Source organism: Ruditapes philippinarum, unplaced genomic scaffold (genome assembly GCF_026571515.1).
Source record: "Ruditapes philippinarum isolate M1 unplaced genomic scaffold, ASM2657151v2 ctg996_1_1_1_1, whole genome shotgun sequence".
Taxonomy (NCBI): domain Eukaryota; kingdom Metazoa; phylum Mollusca; class Bivalvia; order Venerida; family Veneridae; genus Ruditapes; species Ruditapes philippinarum.
This window is the reverse complement of record NW_026856085.1, coordinates 394,446-414,873: the sequence shown is the minus strand read 5'-3', so window position 1 is coordinate 414,873 and position 20,428 is coordinate 394,446. Positions and strand designations below refer to the sequence as shown.

General features: G+C 32.6%; 1 protein-coding gene across 3 annotated transcripts; it reads left to right on the top strand.

The window, feature by feature from the left end:
- Positions 1-3,145: 3,145 nt before the first annotated feature.
- Positions 3,146-16,103, top strand: LOC132745356 (SCO-spondin-like). Of its 3 annotated transcripts, none has more exons than XM_060734262.1 (6): positions 3,146-3,266; positions 4,047-4,094; positions 4,461-4,520; positions 5,031-5,220; positions 5,615-5,721; positions 6,147-7,052. In XM_060734262.1, exons 1-6 carry the CDS (start codon positions 3,233-3,235, stop codon positions 6,257-6,259), a joined length of 552 nt encoding a protein of 183 aa, XP_060590245.1. In that variant the 5' UTR covers positions 3,146-3,232; the 3' UTR covers positions 6,260-7,052. The 3 variants fall into 3 exon arrangements, with proteins under 3 accessions (XP_060590245.1, XP_060590244.1, XP_060590243.1); XM_060734261.1 differs by lacking the exons at positions 4,047-4,094; positions 4,461-4,520; positions 5,031-5,220; positions 5,615-5,721; positions 6,147-7,052 and adding exons at positions 12,778-12,825; positions 13,183-13,242; positions 14,364-14,553; positions 14,938-15,044; positions 15,486-16,103 and having other exon boundaries at positions 3,218-3,266; XM_060734260.1 differs by lacking the exons at positions 3,146-3,266; positions 4,047-4,094; positions 4,461-4,520; ... (1 more) ...; positions 5,615-5,721; positions 6,147-7,052 and adding exons at positions 11,849-11,984; positions 12,778-12,825; positions 13,183-13,242; ... (1 more) ...; positions 14,938-15,044; positions 15,486-16,103.
- Positions 16,104-20,428: the final 4,325 nt, after the last annotated feature.

Here is a 20,428-nt window from a genome sequence, read left to right as displayed (position 1 = left end):
AAATGTCGTATTGAACAAGGTGCACGCACCGTGTTTGTTTTGATGAAAACCAAGCTGATTATTATTCCAGTGTATTTACTGTGTCAAGTTACGTCAATGTTAAAAGTATAAATGTATATAACACTGCATTACATGACTACAATGTGTTTAGTCGAATAACATATCACTGTAGATTATTTTTGTAAAAAATATGATTTCCTGCAATAAAAAAAAAGAATTTGTTGGTTTTTTTTACCACGAGGATTTGACAGATTAGATAAAGTAAAAAAACAGAACCACAAACAACTTGTGTTTCAAATGTAGCCAATATATTAAAATGCTCATGAAGCACAAACAATTATATCAAATGGTAAAATGATTTAAAACTATTCACTTTAAATGCCCTACTAACCACAGCTTTAATGAACTTGTAGCAAACTCATACTTCACAAGACGATTTTTAAATGATTTTATGGTTATCATATTTATTCTATACATAATTCTCATACCTATAAGGCTCCAACCTCTTGTCATTTGATCTTCTGTCTTGATTGTTTTCATATTCTTTACTTGCTTTTCGCGACTCTCGTCGTCTGTTTAATTGATCGTCGATCCACACAATTATCTATAGTCTGTGAAACTTTTATTTCTGCTTAATCTTATAGTTTAATATGTTCTGATAATTTTATACATGTTTATATCAGTTACATAACCAAAATGAACAATTCTTTTCCGATTTATCTTCATCCATCCTTCATGACGTCACGTTTGACCCTTTCAACAACTTATGCTTACTTTGTGTTGTTTTTAGGATACTTATTAACACTGCCGTCATTTTGGCCAATCGGAACACCTAAATAATCATTATAATCTCTGGTGCTGAATGTGAAATCATTTGTCACAAATGTAGCAAAATGTAAGCAAAGTATGATTTTGACTTCTATACATAATATTTAAGGACACCAAGAATAAAAATAAAAACTTTTGAGAAATTTAAATAAAAACATTTGGGATACATAATGTATTGCATCTTTCATTGCTGATCACTGCTTTCATATTTTTGCTCCTCGTACTTGCAGTCAATGATGTTATATTTTTATCCTCAATGGATTGTTTGGCATTCACTATTTGTATTACTGTGTCCTGTTTCTTGCAAATACTATTTTTTGAATTATTTATGATATCGTCCCGACCGTGCTCTACCCTTGTGTTACCTCATGTTTTTGTTTGTTGACCTGCCTGGCTCCTTGCCGGTGCTCTTGTGTTGCTAGGTTGTAGTGGGTGATGCGTTAACTGAAAGCCATCCTTCCTTGTTTATCTCTGTTTGCATGTTTTTATAAAAAAACTCATAAAGTTACAGTGTTCTTTTATGAATTCACTTTGCAAAGTAGCCCCCTAATCTGAATATAACCTTACGGGAATGCCAAGACAAAGTAAAAAGGAAATTATTGTACAAAGGCTGTTCTTTTGGTTGTTAGATTACTTACTTTGTCAGCAATTGTATATTCTGTATAATTATCGGTTATGATAAGACTGCTTCCATAATTTACAGACAAGCAACACAAACAAGCTATTATGGATAGGTTGTGTTGACATTAGTCGAGTTCGCTTTTGTTTTAATGCAATCTACGTTTAATGTATTTGTCGTATTTCCACTGATCGCATTCAGAATATATGCCAAAATAAGGTTTATCGTTATCTTAACTTGCCAATAGTTTTTTTCTTCTTCTTAACTATGTGAATTATGCATTATGCAATCCTTTAAGCATATTTTTGTACCAGTTTGGTATCAAGCTGTTCTTCTTTATCCTTTATAATAAGTTTCTACTTTAATTGCAAAAATGTTTAAATTGCCTACTTATAGTTGTATTTCCTTATTAAATAATAGAAATACTACATCTTTAGAGCGCTTTATTAAAAAAATCAATTGAAGGATGCTGGCTTTGCATCATTTTAGGTAGACCCTCAACATCTTCTATAATTTCTGCATCATGATATCACAGGACGGACAGTGGTTCTTGTAATGACAACACAGAAAGCTGGTGCAATGACCTTGAATGATCGAAATTAAATCATAAATGTACTTTGGTGAGTTGTACCTATCACACACATTTTGTCAGGTCGACATATTTTTAACGTCTATCACCTGATCAATCCTAACCTCATAAGTTTGAAGTTATTTTGAATTAATTATCGGCCACCGGACTTAAACACTTGTATTTAAATGTACGTATCACGTATAATAAACTGACAATATCTTTACTTCTGCCAGGAAGTCTCACTTGACAGATTGTATTTAATCGTGCATTTTAAAAGGATGTTGTCCTTTTTGTATGATTTTTTTTTCAAATTGACAATACTTAAATTGAAGCTGTACAAACAAAGGGACAATTTATGATAATAAAAGTAATAATAATAATAATAATAATAATAATAATAATAATAATAATAAATAATAATAATTATAATAATAATAAATAATAATAATAATAATAGTAATAATAATAATAATAATAACAATAATAGTAATAATGATAATGATAATCGTTATCAAACAAACGTGTGTAACATTTATAAAAAAAAATTCATACATCAATTCACCTTGGCTGAATATGCTTTTGTAAAACCTAATCTAAATTCATACCTTTTAAATGATAATAATTTGAAGAAGTTTTGTCATTTACGGCGACAGGCTAGCATATAACCGCTTCAGTTGATACAAAAGAAATGCACTTCGTTTTAAGATAAAACACGTCGGTAATTTTCGTTGTTTTTCATATTTTATATATTTTTATATTCTAATATACAACTGGAACTAGAAGCATTAATTTCTTTCCAAATGATTATGCACTGTCTTTTTTAAGTTATAAGGAGGACAATATATTATCATGACCACAACGATATTTATTTTTCATTACAAAGTATTAATATTATTTCAGGATCCATAATTCTAAATGGATATTTGTTGTTAAATATATTTTATCAGCTGTCATAGACTATCTAGCTTCGGATAAATTCGTATATTTGTTATTACAATATATGTGACATTGGCGACAAGGTTACGTGCTGAAACACAGCAAATGAGTAAATTATCACCATCATCATCATTAATCTTATTATTATAATAATTATAAGTGTTATTTATTTGAAGTTTTAAAAACATCCTGTCAATAACTGACGTCACAAATATGGTTTTATATTCTATAACTTGAACTCTTGATCATTATAACATTTTGTTTTATGAATCCAAGTTATGAAGTTATTGGTTATTCCATTCGTTTGTGCAGGTAAAAACTAAATTAACTGCTTATAATTAATTAAACAAAGACAGTATTTAAGAGTTATTTCAGAAATATTTTTGATTTATTCAATTATCTTTATATTCTCGTGATAGCTTTCAACAATGACTAAATACAAAATATTTTAAAGTTTTTACTTGTGCAATATATTCAACTTATCATTTAAATGTTTCATTCTTTAAAAAAACTCACTATCACTTAAGTCATTGAAGTTGTTGTTCGATCAATAGTCACCGACAATGTACAGGTAGTTTATCGTAACAAAGAAACGTTTTTAATTGCTAAACATTTTTTATATTTATCTATATTTTATTTGTTTTTGTTTGTTTGATTGAGCTTTACGTCACACCGACACAGTATAGGTCATATGGCGACGTTCAAGCTTTACTGGTGGAGGAAGACCTCATGTGACCTTTCGTCACGAACTGGCGCCTGAGTAGAACCAACGAAGTTCCGTAAGCTAGCTGGATACCTTCCTCACATGAGAGAATAACATAACATAAGTTTATAAATGAATCACATGTGAACAGCACATTGATTAACATATATGACTACATTTAACATGCATAAAATATATAATTGAAGCATATTGAACATAATACATGTATTATGTAAATAACATCTTAAAATATTTCAGTTAGATACGGCGCCTGTCATGTACAGATATTCATTATGAAAGTAGTACATGTATATAAATTGAATATTTGATAACATACTATTTGTAAAAGCTTAATTTTAATATTATATTTATCTCGCCATGTTTTATAGCGTTGTTGTCTGAAGCAGAAGCTGATGTCTGTAATGATAGATGTACATGTATGTATTCTTGTTCGTTTTTTTTCCTGTTTAATTATACCAAAATTATTACGAGGACGAGACAAACAGAATCATTACGATAATTAAAAATTTTCTACCCAAAAGAGATGTTTCTATTAAGCTTTATCTAAATTTATTAAACATTCTTCATGATATACTCCTCTGTAGGAAATCAAAAGAACAAAAAACCCTTTCCATGATTTTTTAAAATATTGATTGCATCAAACACATTAATCAAAACATGAGTTTCTTTATGTGTTATTGAATTAACAATACTCTGGGTGTTTTAGTTTCTTAATTTTGTATAATGATAAATGTGCAAGTAATAGTTAACAAGATACTAAAATATATGTTATATTGTTGCAGTGACTCAGGTGTGCGGGAGTGATGGGAAATGCTTTGAACGCTCGCACTATGTAAAATGCCGTAAGTATAATTATTTGTTAACATTTATTCAGTGGACACAAAATCAAATGCTAAATAAAAAAAAATAAGATTTTCTCGTTTTTAATCATCTACCAGCAATGTACGATATGAAATTAAAAACAATATAAACGGTACAAAAGGATGTGTTATATAGGCACTGAAAGGTCAATGTCATATAATGCATTTTAATCTTATATAGTAATTTTAACAGTACTAAGCGTGCAATTCACCGAAACGTGATACACTTTATTGTTTTATTTAAAGGATAACTTAGTGGTGTATCAAGGTGCTAATACATAGGTACTGTCATGTTAATTATTTTAAGTCATTTGTGTCACTTTTAATGTCTTTGATGATGGATGCAGGATATCGGTACACATCTTCTTGTTGTAAAATTATTAAAGATGAAATAAAAAGTATAAAACTATTAAAAAATCAAATAAATGATGTTTGCTAACATATCTAAATAAATATTTTTTAATTAGCTATCATTTCATTCAAATTTAATAGCCTCGTGGGGAAAAGCACAGGAATATTACTGTAAAATAGGCCTTGCTGAGTGTTGCGATAGTAAATGTATGCCATTTGGGTCAGTGTGTTGTGGTAATGACGAATATTGTCAGAAGGGATATACATGTTGTAAAGGAGATCATTGTTGCCCACCTGGATCATACTGCAATAATGTTAATTCGTGCAGCAAGTAAGAATAGTTTTATATGGTTATATACTTGAGCGTCATCAAAACTTTTAATTTCAATTTTCAAGTGAGTTGACAAAGTTTCATTACAATAGTTATCATGCAAATAACATCGATCTGTTGATCTGTTGAAATTTTAGCAATTATGACAGAGGTCCTAGAGTTAATGTCTTAGATCTTACATTTTAAAAGTTGTATCATTGAAGACAGTAAATATATTTGCTCCTTTTCTCATAGTCTGTTTATGGAAGGTGGTAAATAAAGAAAGAGATTCAAAATGATTGATTTAGCAAATTGTTTTACATAATTGAATAAGAATTTCAAACCATACAATGCATGTATATTTGAATATCTCTTAAAAGTACATATATCTATGTCTTTTATATTAAACTAATAGAAAATCGAGCTTTTTTTGGTGGCATGGTGTCATAATCATAGTGGCAGTTGCAGTATTTGTCGTCGTTTTTGCTGTCATATGGAGACAAAGACGTTCAAGGTTCATAGGTCAGTTTAACTTTTACTTGACATCCGCATCTTTACGTAGAATTTTAAATTGCCGATGCGTTTATTGAATACCACCCTTCCTTGTTGTTGTTTTTGTCATAGTTGAGATTGTTAGATATATCGAAGGTCGATTTTAAGGAAAACGTATTTGAACCACTCGAATCCGCTTTCTGAACCAAGTACTGATATCATGTGATAAAACAAAGCGGTCTCCCCTGTAGGGCTCGAACCTATGGTATCTTGTCGAGAGTGTGACTAATTACTGGCCACCGCTCTCTGGGTATTTCGATACGTGAAGTATCAATATATTTACCAAGTAACTACTGTACTGGTGATAAGTTACCCCTGCAGAGTTATCAATGAGCAAATGTTTATATATATATTGACACCAACTTTCCTGTACCATAACACGTTTTCTCTTTCAGCGAATAATCAGCCTAGTGGAGTTGTTATGGTAAATAACCCAGGACATACCATGATGCAATCTACAAATGTTGTCGGACAACCACAAAACGTTGCTTTTGTTCTAGCAAAGTGAATAGACAAGTTATATTAACACGCTAGTGGCAACGCTTATCACAACATCTATGTTTTAAACATCTTGACAATGCTAGTCGGAGTCCTGTTATAATTGTCTGATCAGAAAACTTGCTATACATTCACTATTACATTGTTTCAAGGACGACATCATTATACGTCAACATTTATTATGCGTGATATACGTTTCGTTGCTGAGTATTCATACAGAATTGTATTTCATTTCACTCATTCTGAAAGGGATTGGCCTACATTTGACACATTTTCCATAAGAATTTCAAACATTGATAGAAATAAAAGAAATGTACTATGTATATGTTAGTGTTCATCCGTGCTGTTCTACAGAAAAAGAAACTTCGCCGGGAGCGATAGCGACAGGAGAATGTTTCTAATTTCTGTAGAACATCTAAGGATGAACACTAACATATTTAGTGTCAAGCTTTATTTGGCCCGTGATTACGACACTACCACTATGAAAAATAGAAAGCGACTATGAACGGATTTCAATATAGTATCGGCTTTTTTTCTTCTATGAAAGTTAACACACATAATTTTTAAGAAATACAGCGTTTTCATTGGATGACAAATAAAGCTGGACACTAAACAGTATATTTAGATATTCTTATAAAACATTCTTGGAAAATAAATTTGATAGAGTTAAAAGCGATTAAGTATGAATAATTATAAATGTAATGATACTATTTTATTCTGTAACAATTTATTATTTGCTATATACATGTTTAAATATGTAATGTCATGTAGCTAACACTTATAAACAATATTCTTATAAATTATTTTTGTTGTTTGTTTTCAAGTATTATACTATATAATATTGTATTTTATTATATAATCTATAAATAGCTTTGAAATGCCTTTCCCTGATTGGCTAACAAGCATTTTTTTGTAAAAAATAACAGGTCAATATCAGAGTATATTCACTGTTTTTTTCCTAAAAATAGATTTTCAGAGTATATTCACCGGTTTTTCTTCTAAAAATGATTTTCTGAAAATTCCCCGAAAGACGCCAGACTATGACGTGACGTCACGCCAAGTTTGTTGTTATATATTATTCTGAAAAAAATGTTGGATGACTCTTAAATAAGAGTCAAATTAGTCTATTTAAGTTACAGTCTTTACATTTTAAAGAACACTAACAATATCCTTGCTAATGCGCTCATTTAAAAGATAGGGCCAATTTATGGAAAAATTAGACAAGCTGAAAAATGTCGATTTCCGTCGTATGTAGGCAATGGCAGATTTAATAAGCCATATAAAAGCTATTTATAAATTATATAATAAAACAGTTATGTACTTTTTAGCTGGTGAATATGATGTGATATGTACTGAAAAATTAATATTGACCTCGGCTATCGCCTCGGTCAATATTAATTTTTTCAGTACATATCACATCATATTCACCAGCTAAAAAGTCCATAATTGTATAATATACCTGCAATTATAGACAAATTCACTAGAACTTATTCAAAGACTATGTCAACATGCAATTTTTATATATTTCACATCGTCATATTTTCTATAATAAAAATAATAATAATAATAATAATAATAATAATAATTCAATACATAAATTAATACTCGCCTAACAAAGAGGCCTAGAAGATAATCATCAAACTATTTTAGGTTGAGTCACCACACTTACAATGTGTAGGTCATATGGCGAATGCCTTGTCTAGTTGAGGATGGATGGCTTTTAACTAACATAAAATACTCAATAATTTCATTTCATTCGCGTATTAATCCGATATAAGTAATCTTGAAAAAAAAACTAAATTGCCTTCTAACAGTTCTTTAAGTACTTTTCAATATAAACAAAGCCCATAATACTAATTTTCTAATTAGATGTGTGTGGGAGGGGGTGCGATTGGAGTTGAGTATTATTCAACACTCAATCTTTAGTCTTTGGTCAAATATTCTATGGATCATTTCACTGGAACCATGTTGATTAGAGATAATAAAGATGTATTAAAACAAAAAAAGGAGCAAAAAGCTACTAAATATCGTTCCAACTTTTTAAGTGTACATAGCAGAATGAAACGCCAGGAATTGTGCAAAAAGTAACGCCAAATCTTTAAAAGAAAAAACAATTAATGCGTATTTTAACATTCCTATGTACCCGATATAGACATGAAGATAAAGTAGTCATACTAGTATAGCGTTTGTCACTCTTCGACGGTCTGTCCCTGATACTAGTTTTAAGAAGGAACAAAATCCACAACTCCTAGTTAAAGAGGCATTAAACATAAAGATCACGTTCTAGTAATTCAACATGACAGCAAATGGATTTTTAGCTCGACTATTCGATAAGAATAAGTAGAGCTATTGTAGTCACCCGAGCGTCGGCGTCCGCGTCGGCGTCGGCGTAACCACTTATGTTAAAGTTTTTGTAATAGTTTAAATATTTCAAATTTCATTGAAATATGGCTTTGAAACTTTGCACACTTGTTCACCATCATTACGCCAACCTGTAAACAGGAGGAGGTAACTGTATCAAGCATTTTGACAGAAGTATGCCCCTTTTTCGACTTAGAATTTACGTTAAAGTTTTTGTAATAGTTCAAATATTTTCAAAGTCCATTGACCTATGGCTTTTAAACTTTGCACACTTGTTCACCATCATTACCCCAACCCCAACCAGTTAGATGACCACTGTGTCATCGACTTTCTCTGCCAGCCAGTCTGAGGGGGAGAGAAGATTTAAACTTTTACATGCCCGTGCTCCTGAACCTGCGTACGTACGTTTGTCCGTCTCGAAATCTTTAATTTTACTCCATAAATAATTTAGTCAGGGTCATGAAATTTACATGAACGTTTTGGTACGCATTATGTTATTGCGCACCTGGGGTTTCGCTTGTCGATTCGGGCAGTCATGACAGAGTATAGCCCTTGACTTAGTCAATTCGGAAATTGTTAACTTGTGTTGCGTGTAGCTTCGACAGTATTTGAACTAGGGGCATGGTTATGAAACTTGAATGAAGTTCTTCACCTGAGATTTAGCTTGTCGATTCCCGTAGTAATGCAGGAGTAATTGTCCTTTGCAATTTTTACTAGTGTCGGCAGTATTTTCAGTGACGTTGCCGTCTGCATTATAAGACGTGCAAGAATCAGAGGTTAGTTTAACTTGTACATGATAAGCATGAAATAGAGACAAACAAAATTATGTATACCTAGTATATAGAACTAGAAAAAAGAAAACATAATTTATAAAGATCGCTAAAACATACGAAATTGAAAATGTTGTACTGAGCTTCTTTATGGACATTAGTAGTGGTAGTAGTAATTGCAAGCTGGTGGTTTTATAATATTCATTAAAGTGTATAAAGCAATATACACGTATTTGCTGCAAAAATAATTGTTTAAATTTTAAAAGAAACCTTCCATATATGTTACCTATACCGACTTTTGTTATTTTCACCATAACACGTTTTCTGTTTCAGCTAATATTCAGCCTAGCAGAATTGTTATGGTACATAGTAATCCAGTCCATACACCGGTGCAATCCACAACTGTTTTCGGACGTACAAACGGACAACCACAAAACATTGCTTTTATTGTAACAAAGTGAATATAACAAGAGAGTGGCAATGCTTTTCTCATGTTTAACACTACGGCTAAAGTCAATGTCCTTCCTACTAAAACTGTCGTATTAGACGTAGGATACACATAATTGTAACTTATTCTGTACATTGGATGATAAAAGACACTGCGATGATAAAATCAATTGTAAAAAAGTAGATAAAACTAAAATAGTATCACAGCCACTTATGTTAAAAGCTCAGTTTTTTTTTTTTAATAAATTATAAATAGGTCAGGATTTTTACTCAGATGTTTAGGTCATAACCACTAAGTCTTAACATCCCTATATTTTGTTGTTGTTTTTTTATATAAAATATGTGGTATTGATATGGATTAAGAATATTGAATCATTAATGAATGCCTAAAAGTGAAAACGGTAAATCAAAGAGTGTTACAGACTGGAACCTCCGTATTTTCTCTGTATTGATGTGCTTTTCTGTTCCTTCGGTAAACCACGTAAGAAGGTGCTAAAGGTGTAATATGTTGCATTGTTCATTCTTTCAAATAAATATACACAATAAACCTAGTTTGCGATTTGTTTTAATTTCGACAGAGTAATTTCCCCTATCTAGAATTTTACTCAGTACTTACCATTCATGAACGGCAGTGGTAAATGCAATTCCAGCGAAAAGCAGAACAGAGTTCTTAAACATGATTTTCCACTTTATATGTAAAAATGTTTAAATTGCCTGTGCATAGTTGTATTTTCCTTATTAAAAATAGAAATACTATATGGCATTTTACTATCCATGACCGCTTTCATCCATTTTTTTTTTCAATTGAAGGATGCTGACTTTGCTTTATTTTTAGTAATATCCTCAACATCTTCTATAATTTCTGCATCATGATATCATAGGACGGACACTGGTACTTGTAATGACAACAAATAAAGTTGGTGCAATGGCCTTGAAAGATCAAAATAAACTCGTAGATGTACTTTGATGAGTTGTACCTAACACACATCGACAGAGTTTTAACGTTTATCACCTGATCAATCCTAACCTCATGAATCATGCACATGAGACCAGTATGATCTTATTTGAATTAATTATCGGCCACCGGACTGAAACACTTGGGTTTAATTGTAAGTATCACGTATAATAAACTGATAATATCTATACCTCTTATTTTATAATACTTTCAGGAAGTCTCTCTTTACAGATTGTATTTAATCGTGCATTATAAAAGGATGTTGTCCTTTTTGTATGATTTTTTTTTTCAAATTGACAATACTTAAATTGAAGCTGTACATTAGGGACAATTTATGATAATAATAATAATAATAATAATAATAATAATAATAATAATAATAATAATAATATAATAATAATAATAGTAATAATAATAACAATAATAGTAATAATGATAATGATAATCGTTATCAAACAAACGTGTGTAACAATTATAAAAAAATTCATACATCAATTCACCTTGGCTGAAAATGCTTTTGTAAAACCTAATCTAAATTCATACCTTTTAAATGATAATAATTTGAAGAAGTTTTGTCATTTACGGCGACAGGCTAGCATATAACCGCTTCAATTGATACAAAAGAAATGCACTTCGTTTTAAGATAAAACACGTCGGTAATTTTCGTTGTTTTTCATATTTTATATATTTTTATATTCTAATATACAACTGGAACTAGAAGCATTAATTTCTTTCCAAATGATTACGCATAGTCATTCTTAAGTTAAAAGGAGGACAATATATTATCATGACCAAAGCGATATTTATTTTTCATAACACAATATTAATATTATTTCAGGATCCATAATTCTAAATGGATATTTGTTGTTAAATATATTTTATCAGCTGTCATAGACTATCTAGCTGCGGATAAATTCGTATATTTGTTATTTACATATTTTACAACAATAAAAGTTACCTTGGCGACAAGGTTACGTGCTGAAACACAGCAAATGAGTAAATTATCACCATCATCATCATCATTAATCTTATTATTATAATAATTATAAGTGTTATTTATATGAAGTTTTAAAAACATCCTGTCAATAACTGACGTCACAAATATGGTTTTATATTCTATAACTTGAACTCTTGATCATTATAACATTTTGTTTTATGAATCCAAGTTATGAAGTTATTGGTTATTTCATTCGTTTGTGCAGGTAAAAACTAAATTAACTGCTTATAATTAATTAAACAAAGACAGTATTTAAGAGTTATTTCAGAAATATTTTTGATTTATTCAATTATCTTTATATTCTCGTGATAGCTTTCAACAATGACTAAATACAAAATATTTTAAAATTTTCACTTGTGCGCTATATTCAACTTATCATTTAAATGCTTCTTTCTAAAAACAACTCACTATCAATTAAGTCATTGAAGTTGTTGTACCACCAAACAGAACAATACCAGTCCGATCAATAGTCACCGGAAATGTACAGGTAGTTTATTGTAACAAAGAAACGTTTTAATTGTTAAACATTATATTTTGTTTGTTTTTGTTTGTTTGATTGAGCTTTACGTCACACCGACACAGTATAGGTCATATGGCGACGTTCAAGCTTTACTGGTGGAGGAAGACCTCAGGTGCCATTTGGTCACGAACTGGGCCCTGAGTAGAACCACCGACGTTCCGTAAGCTAGCTGGATAGCTTCCTCACATGAGAGAATAACATAACATAAGTTTATAATTGAATCACATGTGAACAGCACATTGATTAACATATATGACTATATTTAACATGCATGAAATATATAATTGAAGCATATTGAACATAATACATGTATTATGTTAAAACATCTTAAAATCTTTCAGTTAGATACGGCGTCTGTCATGTACAGATATTCATTATGAAAGAAGTACGAGTACATGTATATAAATTGAATATATGATAACATACTATTTGTAAAAGCTTAATTTTAATATTATATTTATCTCGCCATGTTTTATAGCGTTGTTGTCTGAAGCAGAAGCTGATGACTGTAATGATAGATGTACATGTATGTATTCTTGTTCGTTTTTTTCCTGTTTAATTATACCAAAACTATTACGAGGACGAGACAAACAGAATCATTACGATAATTAAAAGTTTTCTATGACTATATTGATCTTTAGCCAAAAGAGATGTTTCTATTAAGCTTTATCTAAATTTATTAAACATTCTTCATAACAAAAAACCCTTTCCATGATTTTTTAAAATATTGATTGCATCAAACACATATTAATCAAAACATGAGTTTCTTTATGTGTTATTGAATTAACAATACTATGGGTGTTTTAGTTTGATAATTTTGTATAATGATAGATGTGCAAGTAATAGTTAACAAGATACTAAAATATATGTTATATTGTTGCAGTGACTCAGGTGTGCGGGAGTGACGGGAAATGCTTTGAACGTTCGCAATATGTAAAATGCCGTAAGTATAATTATTTGTTACCATTTATTCAGTGGACACAAAATCAAATGCTAAATAAAAAAAATTGAGATTTTCTCGTTTTTAATCATCTACCAGCAATGTACGATATGAAATTAAAAACAATATAAACGGGACAAAAGGATGTGTTATAAAGGCACTGAAAGATCAATGTCATATATAATGCATTTTAATCTTATATAGTAATTTTAACAGTATTAGAACATTTAACTACTTCATTATACAATGGCTGTATTGCGAGACTCTTGGAATCAGTACGTTCTATAAATCTCTCTATGTATGTCAGTTACACAACTGTGCCAAATAAGCAAAACAGAAGCGAGTTTGCCATCGATCACGGTCAAATACCATGGTTCCATCTGATAAATTAATTAAAAGGCATTTACATAGCAATACATGGTTCATGTTACCATTTATCTTCCTATGTGCGGATGGAATCGAGCATATAATTTCACTACCATTCAACAAAAATAACTCATCTAAGCATCCGCTTCTCTGTATAATCTTTGATATAATCATTTGCTGACGTTTAATGCGACTCCTTTATAAGACGCCTGATTTCCGCCGTAAAAAGCACCCAATATGAAGCGTGCAATTCACCGAAAAGTGATACACTTTATTGCTTTATTTAAAGGATACCTTAAGGATGTATCAAGGTGCTAATACATAGGTACTGTCATGTTAATTATTTTAAGTCATTTGTGTCACTTTTAATGTCTTTGATGATGGATGCATGATATCGGTACACATACTCTTGTTGTAAAATTATTACAGATGAAATAAAAGTTATACAACTATTAAAAAATCAAATTAATGAGCCGCGTCACGACAAAACCAACATAATGGGTTTGCGACCAGCATGGATCCAGACCAGCCTGCGCAACCGCGAAGTCTGATCAGGATCCATGCTGTTCGCTTACAAACCTTATAAACAAGTAAAGAAACTGACAGCGAACAGCATGGATCCTGATCAGATTGCGCGGATGCGCAGGCTGGTCTGGATCCATGCTGGTCGCAAACCCATTATGTTAGTTTTGTCATGGCGCGGCTCATATCTAAATAATTATGTTTTAATTAGCTATCATTTCATTCAAATTTAATAGCCTCGTGGGGAAAAACACACGAATATTACTGTAAAAAAGGACATTCTGAGTGTTGCGATAGTATATGTATGCCATTAGGGTCAGTGTGTTGTGGTAATCACGAATATTGTCCGAACGGATATACATGTTGTACAGGAGATCATTGTTGCCCACCTGGATCATACTGCAATAATGTTAATTCGTGCAGCAAGTAAGAATAGTTTTATATGGTTATATACTTGAGCGTCATCAAAACTTTTAATTTCAATTTTCAAGTGAGTTGACAAAGTTTCATTACAATAGTTATTATGCAAATAACATCGATCTGTTGAAATTTTAGCAATTACGACTTAGGTCCTAGAGTTAATGTCTTAGATCTTACATTTTAAAAGTTGTATCATTGAAGGCAGTTAATAAGCTTGCTCCTTTTCTCATAGTCTGTTTATGGAAGGTAATAAAAGAGAGAGATTCAAAAATGATTGATTTAGCAAATTGTTTTACATAATTGAATACGAATATCAAACCATACAATGCATGTATATTTAAATATCTCTTAATAGTACATATATCTCTGTCTGTTATATTTAACCAATAGAAAATCGAGCCTCTTATGGTGGCATGGTGTCATAATCATAGTGGCAGTTGCAGTATTTGTCGTCGTATTTGTTGTCATATGGAGACGAAGACGTTCAATGATCATAGGTCAGTTTAACTTTTACTTGACATCCGCATCTTTACGTAGAATTTTAAATTGCCGATGCGGTCATTGAATGCCACCTTTCCTTGTAGACGTTGTTTTTATCATAGTTGAGATTGTTAGATATATCGAAGGTCGATTTTAAGGAAAACGTATTTGAACCACTCGAATCCGCTTTCTGAACCAAGTACTGATATCATGTGATAAAACAAAGCGGTCTCCCCTGTAGGGCTGGAACCTATGGTATCTTGTCGAGAGTGTGACTAATTACTGGCCACCGCTCTTTGGGTATTTAGATACGTGAAGTATCAATATATTTACCAAGTAACTACTGTACTGGTGATAAGTTACCCCTGCAGAGTTATCAATGAGCAAATGTTTATATATATATATACATTGTATATTGACACCAACTTTCCTGTACCATGACACGTTTTCTCTTTCAGCCAATAATCAGCCTAGTGGAGTTGTTATGGTAAATAACCCAGGACATACCATGATGCAATCTACAAATGTTGTCGGACATACAAACGGACAACCACAAAACGTTGCTTTTGTTCTAGCAAAGTGAATAGACAAGTTATATTAACACGCTAGTGGCAACGCTTATCACAACATTTATGTTTTGAACATCTTGACAATGCTAGTCGGTGTCCTGTTATAATTGTCTGATCAGAAAACTTGCTCTACAGTCACTATAACCTTATATCAAGGACAACATCATCAAAGTTGAACATTTGATATGCGTGATATACTTTTCGTTGCTGAGTACTCATTCAGAATTGTATTTCATTTCACTCATTCTGAAAGGGATTGGCCTACATTTGACACATTTTCCAAAAGAATTTCAAACACTGATAAAAATAAAAAAGTACTATATATTTAGATATTCTTATAAAACATTCTTGGAAAATAAATTTGATAGAGTTATAAGCGATTAAGTATGAATATTTATGAATTTAATGATAATATTTTATTCTATAATAATTCATTATTCGCTATATACATGTATAAATATGTAATGTCATGCAGCTTACACTTACCAACAATATTCTTATAAATTATTTTTGTCGTTGGTTTTTTAAGTATAATAATATATACTATTGTATAACATAACTGCAATTATAGACCAAATAGAGAAAGCAAGAATCCCTAAAGAAAGTCCAACTCAACATAATTGAAAATGTTTCAGGCTCGGTTTGATTGAGCCCGTTCATGGACGGTACTGTAAAGTGCAAACCACCGTCCACGCCCCCTAGCACCGGCTAAAGCAGAACCCAACATTTAAAATGAATTGGTACAATTTTGAATTTTGAAACATCCGCAGATGTGTTCACTTCAATTAACTTGAACTTATTGAAAGAGTACGTGAAAATGCAATTTTATATATTTCACATTGTCACATTGTCTATAATAATAATTCAATACAAAATTATTACTCGCCTAACAAAGAGTACTAGGAAATAATCATCAAACTATTTTAGGTTTAGGAATACCTTGTCTACTTGTGGATGAATGGCTTTTAACATAAAATATTTTAAAATTTCATTTCATTCGCGCATTAATCTGTTATAAATAATCTTGAAAAATACTAAATTGCCTTCTCACAGTTCTGTTGTACTTTGCATTATAAACAAATCCCATATTAGTTATTTTCTAATTAGATGTGTGTGGGAGGGGGTGCAATTTGAGTTGAGTACTATTCAACACTCAATATTTCGTCAAATATTCTATGGATCACTTCCTAAAACTATATTGATTAAAGATAATAAACATGTATTAAAACAAAATAAGGAGCAAAAAAGCTACCAAATCTCGTTCCAAATTTTCAACCGTGCATTGTCCGTATTAGGATCGCAGAATAAAACGCAAGAAATTGTACAAAAAGTAACGCCAAATCTGAAAGAAACAAAAACATTTTTTTTTTAAAAAAAAAGAAGAAGAATGCTATCCAACGATTAACATATTTTCTGATCATTTTGCAATGCGAAAGCGCCCTCCTTAATTTGACGGCGCAAATACAATCATTCAGCAAGTGTTGATATTGTGGAATTTATATTCATGGACAGACTAAAAGAGAATTAAATTAGGTAGGTTCTTCAGTATCTACAACGCCGCTATATATCTGTAAAAGTATAAAAGATGCCATTTTCAATAACTTCTTCATCACTGATTGCATAAATTTCAATGTTAAATTCGCAAAATCAGTGTCTTTGATCAAGATTATTTGATTTGCTTTTTGAAACTTGCTTCTTGTATGCGCATTTTTATTAAGTTTCGCCGTTGTGGTGCGTCGAAAATTCGATCTTTGATTCAATGTTTATTGTTATTTCACGGCGTCTCAACGCCGTGATATTGTGGTGGGTAGTTTTCGGTAGCATGGGCATAAGTCACGTGACAAAATGCCTTTCGATTTCTTCAGCCGACATTTTATTGATTTTTTACGCTATCATAGTACAGCCCATTTACGTGAAAAGTTACATGGAAATTTTTTTTTTCAAAACCGTATAGAATCTAAACAGTATTTGATCAACACACGAATTATCAGTGTTTTATATTAACACATTTCCGCACATCCTTTCGACACATTTGAGAAATTCGCCAGTTAACATCGTATACGCACCGGTCTCTCAAATATCGACAGGCCAGTTAAAGGATAATGTATGGTGGCTGATTTACGCCATGTCGTATTTTCGCTTCTTCGCCTCAGGAAAGGACGACAAAGTTGGACTTATGTGTTCTCATGTCGGAGTAAATCTTTTCACGTGTAAAATGTCTTTTGAACATTACATTTCTAAGTTTTTTATATTTGCAATTTAAAGCTTTAATTGTCTTTTTTGAGTAATTTCATTTTTCTTGCGCAATAACACATTTTTTTCTCTAAACTGAGACTTGGTTTTCCATATGCGTTTCACAATAAACATTCACCCTACCAGGTTGTACAATAACTTAATTTGGTCCGTAAGTCAGTCTTTACCACAACATCAAACTTCATTCAGAATTCATGTCTCGTTATTGTGAGCAAAATTCTGAGTTTCCTTTATTATCCCCCGCCGAAAATGCGAGGGGGATATAGAATTATTCTCCGTCCGTCCATCTGTCCTTCTTGCCGTCAGTCACATTTTTGTCCGGAACATATCTCAAAAAGTATCAACTTGAAACTTCATAGGTGGAGATATCAACTTGAAACTTCATAGATGGATAAATCAAATTGAGGAGAAATGCAGCGCACAAGAATGATAACTCTACCCTGCATTATTTTTCAGCTATTTCCCTTTGTGATTTTTCAAACTTAATTTTTGTCCAGAGCATAACTAAAACAAGAGGGCCATGATTGTTCTGAATCGCTCACCAGAAACAACTGTTTTTCAGTGATTATAGAAATTTGTTTTTTTTTTCAAATAAACTTGTAAAAAGACAAGTCCAGGTCATTTTCAACTTGCCTCTCTAGTTATAAGGTTTCCCGACACTGATTGTTTTTTTTCTTTATAGTAAAAATGATAGGAACCAAGTTTGGTGATCATCCATCCATTAATTTGTGATAAAATTTGCATATGACTGTTTTTTTAAAATTGCGATCTTTCTTCTTTTTTTGAATTATCTAAAAAATAAGATAATTATATAATCTCATTATTTAGATATACATGTATACTGTTTGTCAGGATGACACCATCGGTCAATATTTATTTAAGATAACATAGGAATACTAGTCAACTTGACCAGAAAGTTAACATTTCAGGTTAATTATCTTACACTCTAATAGAGATGGGAAAAAATTGTATCTTTAACTACATAGAGGAAAAGGGCAAAAGGTTGTTTTGATGAAATGTATTCAGTGAACATCAAAACAACTTTACATACATTGTATGAAACAGTGCAAAATAACTTTCAGCAAGTGATAACCAAGTTTGCAAAATGTGATTCTGAATAGAAATAATTGAAACTGATACTAAAATAGCACAAAGAATAAACAAGAGCCAACGCCAGGTGGGGGGAACGCTCGACTTTTTACTTTTTCTTAAAGCAAACAATGAAATTTTTGGACAAATCTTAACTTTTCCTTTTTATAAATTTAATCGGTCTGTCTTGTCACATCAGTTTTGTCTGTATATCTTGAATATCTAAATATATATAAATGCTTATGGTGGTGGTGGTCCGCATGGTAGCGGTGGTGATCCGCATGGTAGTGGTGGTCGGCATGTTGGCAAAGGTCCGCATGTTGGCGGTGGTCTACATGGTAGCGATGGTGATCTACATGGTGGTGGTGGTCCACATGGTGTTGGTGGTCTGCATGGTGATGGCAGTCCGCATGTTGACGTGGTCTGCATGGTGGTGGCTGTCCGCATAGTGTGGTGGTGGTTCGCATGGTGGTGGTGGTCCGCATGATGGCGTTTGTCCAGCACGTTGGTGGCAGTCCGCATGTTGGTGGCGGTCTGCATATTGGTGATGGTCCCCATGGTGGTGATGGTCCACATGACGGTGGTTGTCTGCATGTTGGTGGGGGTCCTCATGGTGGTGGCGGTCCGCATGTTTGCGGTGGTCCACATGTTGGTGGCAATCCGCATGTTGGTGGCAGTCCGCATGTTGATGATAGCCCGCATGTTGGCGGTGATCCAGCATGTTGGTGGCAGTCCGCATGTTGGTGGCGGTCCGCATGTTTGTGATGGTTCTCATGGTGGTGGTAGTCCGCATGTCGGTGGTCCGCATGGTGGTGGGTGTCCACATGGTGTTGGCGATCTGTATGGGGTGTTGGTCCGCATGGTGGTGGCGGTCCACATGGTGGTGGTGGTCTGCATGGTGGTGACGGTCAGCACAGTGGTGGCAGTCCGCATGGTGGTGGTGGTGGTCTGCATGTTGGTGGCGGTCCGCATGGTGGTGGTGATCCGCATGTTGATGGTGGTCGGCACGATGGTGGTGGACAACATGTTAGTGGTCCGCATGGTGATGGTGGTCCGCATGGTGGATATGATCCTCATGGTGATGGTGGTCCGCAAAGTGGTGGTGGTCCGCACAGTGGTGGTCCACTTAGTAGTGGTGGTCCACTTAGTGGTGGTGGCCCGCATGGTGGTGGTGGTCCACATAGTGGTGGTGGTCCAAAAATTTTGAATTTTGACCTTGACGGTCAAGGTCATTTATGGATGAAGGTCAAGGTAAGTGTGTGGTCTACTGAAAGGTGTTGTCCCAAGGGTTGTTGTGGCCAAGTATGAAGACAATACACCAAGAACTTAAAAAGTTATGATCCAGGTACAAGTTTGCGGACGACAACAGCTATGGTAACGGCAACGCCGCCACAACCATAACAATACCTCTCCTTTTTTTCAAAAAAAAAACGAGCTAAAAATGACAAAATAACATAAAGACAAGCAAGTTATTCTCTTAAGTTTTGTTC